Source organism: Saccopteryx leptura, chromosome 3, assembly GCF_036850995.1.
Source record: "Saccopteryx leptura isolate mSacLep1 chromosome 3, mSacLep1_pri_phased_curated, whole genome shotgun sequence".
NCBI classification, from domain to species: domain Eukaryota; kingdom Metazoa; phylum Chordata; class Mammalia; order Chiroptera; family Emballonuridae; genus Saccopteryx; species Saccopteryx leptura.
Window position 1 is genome coordinate 315976760 of NC_089505.1, and position 15913 is coordinate 315992672.

A 15913-nucleotide genomic window follows, 5' to 3' on the forward strand; every position below is an offset into this window, starting at 1 on the left:
GTCACTCCCTTGCTCTTAATCCTCCAGTGACATCTGTCACACATTTTTTTTTTTTCTGAGACAAAGATAGAGTCAGAAAGAGGGATAGATAGGGACAGACAGACAGGAATAGAGAGAGATGAGAAGCATCAGTCATTAGTTTTTTGTTGTGGCACCTTAGTTGTTCATTGATTGCTTTCTCATATGTGCCTTGACTATGGGCCTTCAGCAGACCGAGTAAACCCTTGCTCAAGCCAGCGACTTTGGGTCCAAGCTGGTGAGATTTTGCTGAAACCAGATGAGCCCACGCTCAAGCTGGCGACCTCGAGGTCCCGAACCTGGGTCCTCCACATAGGACCCAGTCCGACACTCTATCCACTGCGTCACCGCCTGGTCAGGCTGTCACACATTATTAACAGTGACAATAATAACAATAATAATGAGTAGTCCAGTGCCGTCCCTGGCTCCACACACTCTGGCCCCTGCTGTCTTAGCGCCAGCTCCCTGAGTGGACTCCAGCTGCTACAGCTCTTGCCTTAGTGCTGGTTCACTTCCTCTTCCTTCTGTCTGGAATGCCTTTTTCCTACATCTCCACATTCAAGTCTCCAAATTCATTCATTTACCAGCTTAAATATTAATTACCTTCTAATTTAATCTGTACTAACTTCTGATAGGCAACATCCCTTATCTAAAGCAGTACCCACCCCTTTCATACTCTATCCCTTACTCTGCTCCATTTTTCTTCATAGTACTTATCTCTGCCTGGATATATATTATATGCTTTTTACATCTGTCAATCTCACCAGAATGTCAGTTCCATAGGGCAAGTCTTTATTTTTTTTTATTATTGATTTTTTGAGAGAGAAGTGCGGAGAGAGAGGGAAACATTGATTTGTTGTTCCACTGATTCATGCATTCACTGGTTGCTCCTTGCATGTGCCCTGACCGGGGATCACCCATGACCTTGATGTATTGGGATGGTGCTCTAACCAACTGAGTCACCCAGCCAGGGCTGGGCAAGTCTGTGTTCTTATGTTATACACAGTTGTGTCTCCAGCATCTAGAACATTTCTTGGCATAGAATAAACAGCCAATAAATATTTACTGAAGAAAAAAAATAAAGAAGAAAGTAGTAATCTCAAAAAGTGGCATTCCTTAGAAACAACTATCAATGTAGAGTCCTACTTTTTATTTTTGTAATGGGAATACACCATTCCCTACACCCCTTCTACCTGGCTGCTTTCCACCCTCCTGACTGCAAGATTTAAATACTTGTTTTCTTACCTCCTTTGCTGCTACAGGGTTGCCTATATGAACCATTCTAGCCAATGGAATATAAGTGGGAGTCTGGAGTGTGTCTCTGAGAGCACTTTCGGATGCCTGGTGAAAGGGACAAACAAAACCGACTCTTCTCCTTATCTCTGCACAGGCACGATCATAATGATGAAGCAGTACTCTTGCGACCATTGGCTATAAGCCTAAGAGAAAAGTCATAGCATACTACTGAGCTGTTCAAACAATGCCAAAGAGAAAAAGAACTCAGCGGTTGACTGAGTTTTCTGTGACTTACAGTGCAACAAATAATAACAGACACAGTAGTGACAAAAGAAAGTGTAAAATTAAACAAACATTTATTGAGCAAACACTAAGTGCAAGACACTGTGGTAAGAGTTAATGTTAATATTAAGTCCAACAAGTCACTGTTCCTGTCCCCATGGAGTTTCCGACCTAAATGGGGAGATAGATCCTAATAATGTAAGGTAGAATGGGATCAGTTAAAATCCCCATCTGGCTGTGAGCTTTGTGAATTCACTACCCACCATGATGACATGTTGGTGTAAAGCAAACATGTACTGAGTGGATGAATGTGGATGCATCAGAGAGGACTTCAAAGTCTTGAGTCACAACTTTAAAGTACGAGTAGGATTTCAACAGGGAGAAACAGCGGGAGAAAGGTAAAAAGTATTTCAGGCAGAGAGAACAGGAAGCATAATGGAAGTCGTAACATATAAATAAGGGAATAGCAATTGACTCTTTTACCTAGATTTAAAAAAAATGTATGCTACTACTAAAACATAAGGGGCAATAATTAAATGTTTCTGTTTCCATAAAATTTTAAAAATTAACTTAAGCATTCTTCAGAAATTGCAATAGTGAAAGACATTTATTTTACAAACCGAATAAAGACATTGCTATCTAGTGACTGACACCTAGTAAATGGAAGGTACAGAAATATCCTCATCTGCAATCAAATGCAATTTTAAAACTGAGCACAAAGCTCTTTGAAGTTTTTAAGGCTTAGTCTGTAAAGTGAAAAAAAAAACAACAAACCATTACTGAGAGCTCAAAGATGTGTTTTGTGATTACAAAATAGCTCTGAATGAAAACTGTTTCAAGAGAACAAAGCTCTGACCTTCACAAGGACAAGAATTGGTGGAGTGGGTGTGTGAGGAGATGAGGTCTCTCCCAGAGCTTACCACAGTGCCTGGGATGTGCAATCAACTTCATTTGAGGTAGGTAATATTATCTCTAAACTACAATTTTCAGCGACTAAAGACCAAGGTAAGACTGGCTTAAGGCTGAGGAAAGCCTCATTGGAAGTTTAGTGTTCTGTTCAAAACTGGTTTCTTTTTTTTTTTTTCTTTCAAAACTGGTTTCTTGAGGGATGTACAATTCAAAGTAATTTTTCACTCAGCCTCTTCTGACATCATTTCCTTTGCTGTATATTGTGAGATGTTTCTCTCATGTCTTCTGTGGTAGATATCTACATGGTAATATCCTGGAAATTTGCCACTAAATTTATTTACACACACCTAAACAGAAGACTTTACCTACTTCTTTGCCCCCCCACCCAGTCATGGATTGAGTGGAATGACCTGTAGAGAGTGCAGAGAGAATCAATATTAAGAAGTTAAGCAGGAGAGAAACCAACCAAGGAGACTGAGAAAGAGTAAGAAGCAAGGTAATTGGAAAGCAAGGAAACTCTGGGACCTTGGAAGTAACTGAGGGAAACGGAAGGAGCTCCAGCAAGGAGCTATATTGAATGCTATGGTCAACTATGCTGAAGTCTACTGAGAGTTCAGGAAAACTGAAGCTAGGAAACTGACCAATGAATGTGGTGATTTGACAAGAAGCATTACAGTGGCATGGTGGAAACAGAAGTCCAGCTGGAACAGACCGAAGAGAATACAAGGTGAGAAAATGGAGACAGCATGTACAGGCAGATGTTTTAAGAAGTTTTGCTAAGAATGGGGAGCTGGAGGAAGATGGAGGATAAAGGGAACATTTTTTGAAAATTATATTTACATTCATATGGAAAGGATTTGATAGAAGTAGTCAAAGCAAGAGAGAGAAAAGAGTTGATCTTTGATAGGAGCAAATAGATCTCAAAATAGCAGGAATGAAGACAAGAGAACAGATGCTAGTAGGTTGGATGATTTGGTGCTGGGAGGATAAGGAAGTTACCACCTCAGTTTTCTCTTCCTTCTCCACAAACACAAACTGTGTGACAGCACAAGCATCTATTTTCTGAGCTATTCAAGAAAATTTTTTGGACCAGTTTGTTCCCTTCCTCCTGTCAAAGAAAACAGGAATGTGGAAAATTATTCAGGGTTCATCACAGGCAAATGCCATATCTCTGTCTGTTGGTTGGCAATTATCTTCCCACAGTGACTGGAAGACAGAAGCCATATCCTGCCTGATGATTACATTTCAAAGGAATGGCTTTCAAGTCCCTGTGAAAGGTACTACTGAGTACAGGAGATACATATACATTTCAAAGTCGAGAAAAAGTATTCACACTTGCAATCCCCTTTTATTTCTTTTTTCTTTTTTTTAATTAATTTTAATGCAGTGATATTGATAAATCAGGGTACATATGTTCAGAGAAAACATCTCCAGATTATTTTGACATTTGATTATGTTGCTACCCTTCACTCAAAGTCAAATTGTCTTCCATCACCTTCTATCTGGTTTTCTTTGTGCCCCTCCCCTCCCCCCACCCCCTCCCTTTTCCCACCCCCCACCCCCCACCCCCATTACCATCACATTCTTGTCCATGTCTCTGAATCTCATTTTTATGTCCCATCTATGTATGGATTCATATAGTTCTTAGTTTTTTCTGATTTACTTATTTCACTCTGTATAATGTTTTCAAGGTCCATCCATGTTATTGTAAATGATCTTATGTCATCATTTTTTATGGCTGAGTAGTATTCCGTAGTATATATAAACTACAGGACTATATCAAACTAAAAGGCTTTTGCATAGCTAAAGACAATAAGAACAATAAAAAGACAAACTACACAATGGGAGAACATATTTGACAATACGTCTGATAAGGGGTTAATAACCAAAATTTATGAAGAACTTGTAAATCTCAACACCAGGAAGACAAACAATCCAATTAAAAAATGGGCAAAAGAAATGAATAGACACTTCTCTAAAGAGGACATACAGATGGCCAATAGGCACATGAAAAAATGCTCAACATCACTAATCATCAGAGAAATGCAAATTAAAACCACAATGAGATATCACCTCACACCAGTCAGAATGGTGCTCATCAACAAAACAACAAAATAAGTGCTGGCGAGGATGTGGAGAAAAGGGAACCCTCCTGCACTGCTGGTGGGAATGCAGACTGGTGCAGCCACTGTGGAAAACAGTATGGCGATTCCTCAAAAAATTTAAAATAGAATTGCCCTTTGACCCAGCTATCCCACTTTTAAGAATATACCCTAAGAACACCATAGAACTGTTCCAAAAGGAGAAATGCACCCCCATGTTTATGGCAGCATTGTTCACAATAGCGAAGATCTGGAAACAGCCCAAGTGTCCGTCAGTGGATGCGTGAATTAAAAAGCTTTGGTACATATATGGAATACTAAGCAACCCCCCCCCTTTTTTTTCTGCTATAGAGAGAAGGTAGCTCTTTTTTTTTTTTTCTTTTTATTATTTATTCATTTTTTTAGAAAGGAGAGAGAAAGAGAGAAGGGGGAGAAGCAGGAAGCATCAACTCCCATATGTGCCTTCACCAGGCAAGCCCGGGGTTTCGAACCAGCAACCTTAGTATTCCAGGTTGATGCTTTATCCACTGAGCCACCACAGGTCAGGCAGCAAGCCCCTTTAAATAAATGTTTTAAGAAGTCAGGGGCCTACAGTCAGTGTAGGCTAGAATAAAGTGCATTTTGGGGGCAGCCTTGAGCTTTGGGTCATCCTAGGAATAAGGTCTTGAGCTGTTAGAAACTATCTTAGCTAAGTCTTTTAATGTGTGTGTGTGTTGGGAATGGGTGTGGGGGTGGGGGTGGGTTAGTAGACAAAAATCATTTCTGATGAGAATCTGTAGTTCTTATAGGCCAAGTTTGAGGCCTAATGAGAAGAGTGCTTAAACAGTCCTGGCTAGAATTTGGTCAGGGAGATTCTCCACCTACCACGATCACATCATCCTTTAATGTTTAATTAAAAGACAAAACTTGCATGCTGTTTTCCCACCTTATTCCAGCCAAAGTGATTTTTCTCTTCTGAACTAGTAGCATCTATTATAGTACTTCTCATAAAGAAAGCTATTGTTGTACCTACCCATGAACCTTCCTTCATTCCAAAAAAAAATTTAATGAGTACTCACTGTATGCATTTCATTTTCCCAAGTTCTATAAGATCCAGTCCCAACTTTTATTCTTGGCTCCCCCCTTTTCTCACCAGACTCCTGCAACATACTAGAGAGCTCAAATACACGTTTGCCTTGAAGCTTTTAAAAAAAACCTAACCCTGTAGAACCTGGTCTGTAAGGCAATAAAAGATATGTGTTAGCTCTTACACAACTTAGATGTTCATTATTGAAGAATCACTCACAAAGGTAAACAATCATAGGGTCACACTCAGGATATAGTAAGGAGTCATAACACAGTGAAACACCAGTCATACCAACTAGGATAGCTATAATATAAAAGTCAGACAATAACAAGTGTTGACGAGGATGTGAAGAACTTGGAAGCCTTATACACTGCTGGTGGAAATTTAAAATGGTACAACCACTTTGGAAAATAGTTGAGACAGTTTCTCAAATGTTTAAACACAGAATTACTGTATGACCTAGCAATTCCACTCCTAGATATGTCATCAGTAGACATGAAAATATATGTCCACATAAATATTGGTACATAGCAGCATTATTCATAATACCCAAAAAGTAGAAACAACCAAAATTTCTATCAATTGGTGAATGGATCAACATTATTCCACTGCTCATCAGCAATAGAAAGGAACGTACTGATACATGGCTAAACCTAGAAAACATGCTCAGTGATAGAAACCAGACATAAAAGGCGATATGTCATGTGATTACATTTATATGCAATGTCCAGAATAGGCAAAATCATAGACAGAAAGCTGCGTGTGTTCCGGGGCCGCGGTGTGCAGCTTGGGGTGTGTGTGATGATGACTGAATGATATTAAGGGGGGGGGGGGCGTGATAACTAAAGGGTAAGGATTTTTTTTGGAGGCAATAAAAATATCTCCAAATTATAGTGATAGTTATACATATATGAACATACTAAAAGTCGTTGAATGATACACTTCAAATGGTGTAATTGCTTGGTGTGTGACCTATAATATATATACTTCAATCAAGTTCTTAGAAAAAAAGTCATGCGACCAGTTATTTCAGGTACCAAGTGACTGGGAGTCCCAGACATTATTTCGAGTCCCGGAGGCCAACAAAATGGTAACTTTCATGGGCAAGCATCCTCCGTTTTCAGGTGTGAAATGTTCATCAGGGAGCAGTGCAGCGGCTGGAGAAGCTAGAACACTTAGTTTGGAAGGACCGCTCCTCTGCTGACCTCCGGGTCCTTGGTGAGCACCTGGGACGCCTCGGGTCACCAGGTGCCCCTCCTCCGGGCCTGAGTCACAGCGCCCGAGTCCCCACGCGGAGATGCGGTGAGCGCGGCCGGGACGCCGCGGGCCCTGGGCGCAGCGTAGGGCTCTCGGCCGCCGAGCGGCGCGCACGGGAAGCCGCGCGGCAGCCGCGCTCTCCTCCGGCCGGGACCGCAGGCCGGCTACTCCTGGGCGCGCGCCCCCCGCCCGTGCCCGCCCGCCCTCCATGGCGTTTATCCGGAAGAAGCAGCAGGAGCAGCAGCTGCAGCTCTACTCCAAGGAGAGGTGAGCGCCGGGCCGGGACGGCGGGGCGGGCCGCACCGCCCGGGGCAGCAGCCGGTTGCCGGCAGAGAGCGGCGGGACGGCCCCGCGCGGCACCCGCCTGGAGGCCGCGGCCGGGAGCAGGTCGGCGCCCGGGCCGGGGGCCGCGGCCGGAGCCCGGAGTCGGGGTCAGAGGCGAGGGGCCAGGCCGGTGCCGGGGTGGGATCCCGCAGCGCAGCCCCGCCGGCCACTGCGGCCCCGGCGGCCGCGGCCCCCGGGCACCCGGAAGAGGCCGCGCGGGTGCGGAGCGGGCTGCTCTGGCCGGCGTGCGGCTCTGGAGCGCGGGGACGCCCGGGCGCGTGAGCTGGCGTTCCCTGGGGGCGGGAGCGGGGTGTGTGAGCGAGCTGGGCGGACACCCCTCCCGCTCGCCCGTCCCCGCGTCCCTGCAGGGAACCCGCACAGGGTCCCAGCGCTTGGCCCGGCGCCTCGGGCTTCCAGCCAGGCCGCTCTCGGGTCCGCGACCTCGAGCCTGCACCCGGGTCGGGGGAGGGGACGAGACGTTGATGCCTCACATCGCTGGGCCTTTTTTATCTGCCAACTTGAACTTCAGACGTAGGGAAGATGCCCTACCGGGAGGAAAGCCGCAAACGAGGCCTCAGTCCGAGAAAAGCCAGAGTTCCCTCCAACCCCCAATGTTTTCTACTAAGAAGGAAACCTTATACGTGTCCTTGAAGGCTTTGCATTAGAACGCAAAGAATGCAGTCCCCACCCGCATTCCGAGAGGGAGTCCAGTCCAGAAGCTAAAATGGTCTCAGGGCAGTGCTCTGAGAGTTTCTGATCCTCTGTCTCCAGGGGAAGTGTCTTACAAGAAAGCTCACTTCTGCCCCAAGTTACACCTCCTAGTGCTTTTATGATGACCGAAAAACACTTGCTGATCCTTGGGCCTGGGGTTCCAGGTGTCGGAAGGAACTAGGGTTGAATTATTTTACATATATTACTTTAGTTGTGGGAGCTGGTTGGAGTACTGCTGACCTGTCATGTTGTGTGATCAGTGGACACCAAGAAAGCAGCTTATACAAGCAAATACACGTGGACACTTTAAGGGTTGTGTGATCTGGCAGCGTCCACATTTGTTTTATAGACCTGTTTTATGTAGCATCCACCGGGTATGAGAACAAACGCTGGAGACTTTCAGGAGTTAAGATGTTACTTTATTGGCCAGTTTAACCTGCGCAGGGGCGAGCTCCCAAGATGTCCGGAGACACCGTGCCCACAAGGAGCTGCAAAGGGAAGCCGCACCTGGAGCTTACAGCCAGGCCCTTATATATCCTAAGTGAGCAAGCATATACAGAAGCAGATGTGGCAGTTTAGCTATTGGCTAGGGAGGTCACACACAGCATAGCAACAGGGGCCGGTTTTAGCTTAGTGGCGAATTTCAAACTTAAACTTCTAATAAGGGTCTCTGACCTTCTTTGTTCTCAGCCTCACAGGAGCCATATCAGCACTTACTGTTCCTTCAATAGTTACACTCTTTGCAACACTCCCTGTTCCTTCAATAGTTACACTCTTTGGCAGTCCCAGTACTCCCTGAATCTAACATTTTATATAACTGTTGACTACACCTGTTTTGTCCAAACATTCATATCCCTTTCTAATCTCTACTGTTGGCCTGGACAGCATACCCATAGCCTGAAATTTGTTTCCATAGTGTAAAAAGAAGATAAGGCATACCAAAAAAAAACAACCCATCTTGGATATGGCGTGTTTGGCAGAACAGAAAGGTTTGCTTATTCAATAATAACTGGACCACAAAGTACTCACACTTGTATATGCTCTTCTGACTTCATTTGTAATGATTGTTTCATGTAGAAAGAGCTTGAGTAGAGTTTCTTTGTTCTGTACCGACAATATGTACCAACAATATTAGGACATAATTGTATTCTGTGTTAAATGGATGAATATGCAAATTTACATTGTAAGAACTTGGAAACACTTGAATTGCCATCATGTTCCATGATCTCAGAGTCATTTGTAAGAGTTCCATTGCCTGGTTGATATACAGGAAGACCTGTTTTATTTAGATCTGCCAGTTATTTTGATGACAGTAATTTGTGTTGAATTTGGTTAGCTTATACAGCTCTACAAATGTCAAACAAGTCTGAACATACATTTCTGAGTATAGTCTGCTTTGTTGGTATCCATTGATCAGAGGGCATGACAGACTAGCAGTCTCACAACCAAAACATTTATTCATCAGGCAGAAGGCAGCAAATGTTCTGAGCACCAATATTCTGAAAAAGTTGGTGCCACATATTTTATATTTATTTGAAGCCTACATGCTGACTGCCCAAATTCTTTAATGCTGTCTGCACTATGGCTTTGCAACTTCAGGATAGGTAGATTTGAACCAGGGTGATGTCCATAGATTATCAGTTTAATGACAGGAAACTGTCGCACAGTCAGATGTGGGCTAGAATCAAGCAGTCTCTTTTTAAATCTTAGAATTCATTCTGAAGGACGAGAATATTTCAACCAACTCTATTGAGCCATTAATTTAATTTTTTTTTTTTTTTTTTGCCCAGATTTGCCCTGGTTCAATCCTTTGGTGTCAAGAAATAGCAATTAGCAAAATGATTAATGTCGGTCATTGACTCAGGCACAAGCAAGAGCACTGTTACTTTTCTTGGGACTGTTTCATGAAAGGCCTCACCTCTTCAGAGTTGAGTTCATTGGTCTATCTCATGCTGCTTTAGAGATTTTGGATTTCTACTGCCACCAGATAATGGCTCCAGAAAAGGAAACTTGAAGGTAGTGTTTATTTCTTTTACTGTTAAGTTGGTGCTAGTGCATTTAGAATAAGTGATATTTCTACAAAGTAGAAGTGTAGAGACTGGGAGATTCCTGGATTGGTGACTTAGATCAAATGGTGGCAGAAGAAAGTGGATGGATTTTAGATGTTTTTAGGAGGTAGCATTGACAGGTCTTGGTGTGGTAAATTGTGTGTGGGAGGTAATAGAGGAAGAATCCCAGCTTGAGTTGTCAGATGAACAACGAATAATCTTTTAGGATAAGTGTATCCCATGCAATATTTGGTACATATTTATACTGAAACTTTTTTTGTAATTTATCTGAAATTCAAATTTAACCATGTTGCCCTGGCCTGTTTGCTCATTGGATAGAGCATCAGTTCAGCATATGGATGTCCTGGGTTTGATTCCAAGTCAGAGCACACAGGAGAAGCGACAATCTACTTATCTCTCTCTCCCTTTTCCCCTACTCTCCTTCTTCTCCTCCTACAGCCAGTGACTCCATTGGTTCAGGTTTGGCCCTAGGCGCTGAGGATAGCTAGGTGGTCCAAGCATGGACCTCAGGTGCTAAAGGTCACTTGTTGATTTGAGCATTGGCTCCAGATAGTATTTTCCAAGTGGATCCCCTTTGGGGTGCATGCAAGAGTCTGTCTATCCTCTGTCCTGTCACTGAAAAAAAAATCAACTAGGCATCCTCCATTTTTATTCGCTAAACTCCCAGGTTTCTCGTTTGAACAATAGTAATTTGTGCCATTTATTGGTGATGTTTATAAAGAAAGGCTTTAGCAATTTTCTGTATTAGAAAATGAAGAGACATGTGGCCATTCAAATTAAGTATATTAGTGTCCTGGTTAAGATTTAGATGGCACAAACCATATTGATTTTGCTGGTTTTAAAAAATGTCCTATGCAGATGTTAATGAAGATAAAGGGAAAAGATTTTTAAAATTCACATGTTTTCCTTTGGAATTGTTGGACATGACAGATGTGTATAGTGGGTTAGCAGATGAGAATATTCTACAAACTGCTGCTATTTATGATATTTCTATTTTAAGAATTAAGAGTAGGATAATTGTTAAATGATTTTTATCTTCACATCTAGAAGTGGTATGGGAGAACTAAAGCTATTATTTTCTTGGATGATGTAGAAATGTAGATAGTTAAGGCATGTTCCTACTGAGGAGGAGTCACAGTTTTCTCTCTATAATGTCATTTGACAAATTACTTAGCTATGTCTTGTAAACTGCCATTCCAGGATAAAGCATTAGTGGTCGTGTATTCTATATTAGGCACACATACTACATTAACCATTTTATAGACATTTCTTAGACTTCAGCTTTGTGTCACATTCTGTCTGTGTAATTCTCCTGGTTATGCTGATATTAAATTTCTTGGCTGATATTAAATATCTTTTACTTCGTATGTTTATTTTATCCATTGATTCTGCATTCATTATGCTAAAAATAATTGTTAGAGAGTAAAGTGATTTGTTATACTCCTGCTTAATCATTTATTTCTAAAACTGATCATCCTATTATTTTAATATATAACAAGTGTTGAAAATGGAGATAAATTGCAGAATCAGTACTTAGTCGGGACTGCTATTGAATTGAAAGAAATTATATTACATTGGCTTTTTAATTTTATTTAGATTTATTTCTTAATTTTTTCTGATTGACTTATCAATTACTGAGAGATGCTCTATGATGCAAACTTTGCCTGATATTTCTATAAATTGTTGCTATATATTTTCTTCAAGGTACTGTATGTTATTAAGTCTATGTAAGTTTAGAATTGAAATTTTCTTAGTTGAATCTTTCATATATATATATAATGACTTCTAGTAATGATTTTTTTTCTATTTTGGCTGATATTAGTGTAACTATATCAGTTTTCTTTTGATTATTTGCATTATGTAGAATTTTTTATTCTTTTACTTTCAACTTTTGTGTGTTCATAGGTTTTAGGTATATTTCTTCTCAAGCTTATAGTTTGACTTTTAAATAATTTATTTTGATAATTTTTGACTTGACAAATTAGTCCATTAACATTTATTACTATTACAGATATATTTAGAATTTTTACCTTTTTATTTTGTTCTTTAATTTTGTCTTATTTTTTCTTAGTATGAATTAATTAAGATCCCCACCCAGATGTTCTCTTTCATTTCCCTGAAGTATATGGAAGTTATATATTCTGCTTCTGTTTTTCTAGCACTTACCCTTGAAATTTTTACTTTTAAATTTAACTTAAGGTCTGAAACTATTCTCTTTACCCTACTCTCTAATAATATAAGGACCTTGGAGTAGTTAATTCCTGTTGGCCCATCCTAAATTATAACCTGTTATTGGACAGAATTTATACATATCTATATATCTGTATCTACATATAGATTTTTTATGTAGATAGACAAAGAGGGGAGATAGACAGACTCCTGCATGTGCCCCAACCAGGATCCACCTGGCATCCCCCATCTGAGGCGAATACTCGGACCAAGTGAACTATCCTCAGTGCCTATGGCGAGGGGAGGAGAGAAAGGGAAAGAAAAACAGATGGTCACTTCCCATGTGTGCCCTGACTGGAGATCAAACCCGGGATGTCCACATGCTGGCCCGATGCTCTATCCATTGAGCAAACCGTCCAGGGCCAATCTCTATTTTAAATCTACAAATTAGACATTACAGTAGTCCCCCCTTACCCATGGAAATAAATTGAACGAACCCCTGTGAATGCCTGAAACTGACAAAGTACTGAATCCTGTATACAGTGGTACTTTGAGATACGAATTTAATTCGTTCTATCACCGAGCTCATAAGTTAGTCAACTCGTAAGTATATCAAATTGCCGGTAATGGACCCATGTGCCAACATGCCAACTAGTGGCAGGTTCCCAAATCACGACTCGTATCTCGGAATTTCTCTCGGATCTCGAAAAAAGTACAGACTGAGGCACAGCTCATATCTTAAAAAAAAAAAAAATTCGTATGTTGGTCTGCTCGTATCTCAAGGTACCACTGTATACTGTTTTTCCTTTACGTACATACACTGTACATCTTCTCCTTGGCAACTTAGAATTTCCAGCATTACTACTCTTGCACTTTGAGGCCATTATTAAGCAAAATAAGGGTTAACTGAACACTAGCACTGCAATACCACAACAGTTGATGTGATACCTGAGAAAGCTCCTCAGTGACTAACGGGTGGGAGAAGTTGGACCAATGGATGACTCATGTCCTGAGCAGGACCCAGTGGGAAAGCACAAGATTTTATCATGCTACTCAGAACAGTGCCACCATATAAAACTCATGAATTGTTTATTTGTGGAATTTTCCATTCAATATTTTTGGACCATGGTTAATCGCAGGTACTGAAACCACGGAAAGTAAAATTGCTAACAAGAGGGGGGGAGGGGCTACTGTATAATTGTCAGGTTAATGCATATATAGTTTTACTACATATATATATAGTATGTGTACTATATATATATGTATATATATATAGTTTTACATGCGTATTTAGTTTAGCATTCTTCTTGTATATCATATCTTCCCTTTGGAACTACTTTCTCTTTCCTGACGAATATCCTTTAGAAGTTATCCTGATGAGGGTTTAATGGTAATAAACTATGTTTGTTTTTGTCTGTCTGAAGATGTCTTCGTGTTGTCCTTGTGTTGAAAATTAGTTTTGCTAGATGTATAATTCTCTCAGCATTTTGAAAATTGTACAAGCGAAGGCAAATGACCAGGGAATATGATTGCTGGAACAACATTCGCTGGAGGAAACTCAACAGAGAAAAGGTTAGTAACAGATGTGCCATGCCCCCTTCACTGCAGCACGTAGCTGCCTGGCGGGGTCAGGCTTCAGACTCCAGGAGAAACCTGGATCCCGTGGAATGACCTGGGGTAGGATACACTGTGATCGAACCTTGGTTCACCATGTCCAGCTCGTAGGATACACTGTGATTGAACCTTGGTTCACCATGTCCAGCTCAGCTTTTGTGGCTGTGGGTTGGTCTTGCTCTTTTTCTGATTTGACTGGGGACTCTCTAAGGCCTGCACTTGGGTCTGTATGGTGTGGCAGGACAGAGCAGTATTTGTTATCTGTGTTCATGGTTATAGAACCATCAATGCTTTCTCTGGTTTGAATAAGACACTGAGGTCCTTGCCTTGTGGCTGACCAAGACTATTTCCTTAAACATAAGACCATAGCAGGTTTCCATGTGGCTTTGCAGAAGACCCCCTTCTATTCTGGGAGGCTGGCCTGCAATAAACCTATATCATTTAAGTGTAATTGTACCCTGTAAGTAATATCTTTGCTCTGGCTGCTCTTAAGATTTCTTTGTAATGTTTTGATGTTTGTCTATATAGAAATTTCTTTCTATTTATCTATCCTGATTGGGGTTCCTGAAGCTGAAACAGTTTGGAAAAATTTGGAGACGAGCCTTTAGCTCTTTGAATACTGCCTTTCCCTTTTCTTTTATCTCATAACCACACTTTTTTATTTTTTTATTTTATTATTATTTTTTTAGTGAGAGAGCCAGGAAGGGAGAGAGATGAGAAGGATCAACTTGTAGTTGCATCACTTTAGTTGTTCATTGATTGTTTCTCTTATGTGCTGTGAATGGGGGTGGGGGGCTCCAGCCGAGCCAGCAACCTTAGGCTCAAGCCAGTGACCATGGGATCATGTTGATTATCCCGTACTCAGGCCAGTGACACCGTGCTGAAGCTGGTGAGCCTGTGTTCAAGCCAGATGAGCCCACACTCAAGCCAGCAACCTTGGAGTTTCAAACCTGGGACCTCAGCTTCCCAGGTCAATGCTCTCTCCACTACGCCTTGGCCAGTCAAGCAAACCATTCTTTAATATTTATTTTCCTGTGCTGTGTCGTGGGTTATTTAAATCCATCTTACAATTTACTAATTTTCTCTCCAATTGTCTAATTCTCTGTCTATTGTATTTTTTAAGCTTTAATTTCAGTTATTATATTTTTATATATCTTTTTTCATGTGGGTCATTTATAATTGCCTCATCATCTTTAATAAAAGTCTGTTTTTGTTATATTTTGATGTCCTTATTTTCTTTAAACTTACTTGTTGGAATAATCATATACAGAAAATAAGTTATCTGCAGCTTTAACAGGTTGGATTGAGTATCTTGTTGTTTGTACTGGCCCTCATTCAGTAATTTTACTTCCTCACTTGTTTTATAATTTTTTTTTCCTTTTCCACAGAGACAGAGCAAGAGTCAGAGAGAGGGATAGATAGGGACAGACAGACAGGAATGGAGAGAGATGAGAAGCATCAATCATTAGTTTTTCGTTGTGGCATCCTAGTTGTTCATTGATTGCTTTCTCATATGTGCCTTGACCGTGGGGCTACAGCAGACTGAGTAACCCCTTGCTCAAGCCAGCGACCCTGGGTCCAAGCTGGTGAGCTTTGCTCAAACCAGATGAGCCCGTGCCCAAGTCTTGAATCTGGGTCCTCTGCATCCCAGTCCGACACTCTGTCCACTGTACCACCTCCTGCTCAGACTGTTTTATAATTCTTGATTGTAGCCTCTTATTCCTTGGGAGTTTTTAAAGGCCTAGATTTAAAGTGATATTTCCAGGAAGTGTTTGCATTTATTTTTGCTTAGGTGGGGGAGAAGTCACATTGGTTTGTCTTGAGTTTTATTGAGCTCAACAGATAGTGTTAATTCTAGCTCCAAATGTGTGTCAAAGCAGGCTTGTGATGCCATATTCTCAAGGGAGACTTATTTTGCCACTAGTCCAGAGTCACGGTCCTACCATCTTCCTCTGGGGAAGGTGTGGTGGGTGGTTTTAATTTCCATCCTCAAAGGGTGATGATACCTTTATGGATCCTAGCTTTTCTAAATAGCTGTCCCCTTCCCCATCCTCTCAGGGAGCATGGTCCTTCTCAATTCGGGCTCCGTACTACTCAGATTGGGCAAACACCCGGGGAAAGGACGGCTGCAGTGCTTGCTGACTTCTTTGTTTCTC

General features: G+C 41.5%; 1 protein-coding gene across 1 annotated transcript in view; it reads left to right on the top strand.

Moving 5' to 3' along the window:
* The first annotated feature begins 6457 nt into the window (after positions 1–6457).
* NSMAF (neutral sphingomyelinase activation associated factor) overlaps positions 6458–15913 on the top strand; it is a 66087-nt gene continuing 56631 nt past the window's right edge. Inside the window, exon 1 of the mRNA XM_066379002.1 lies at positions 6458–7137. Within this exon, the coding sequence (XP_066235099.1) occupies positions 7079–7137 (59 nt within the window). The 5' untranslated portion in view covers positions 6458–7078. The remainder of the gene's footprint in view (positions 7138–15913) is intronic.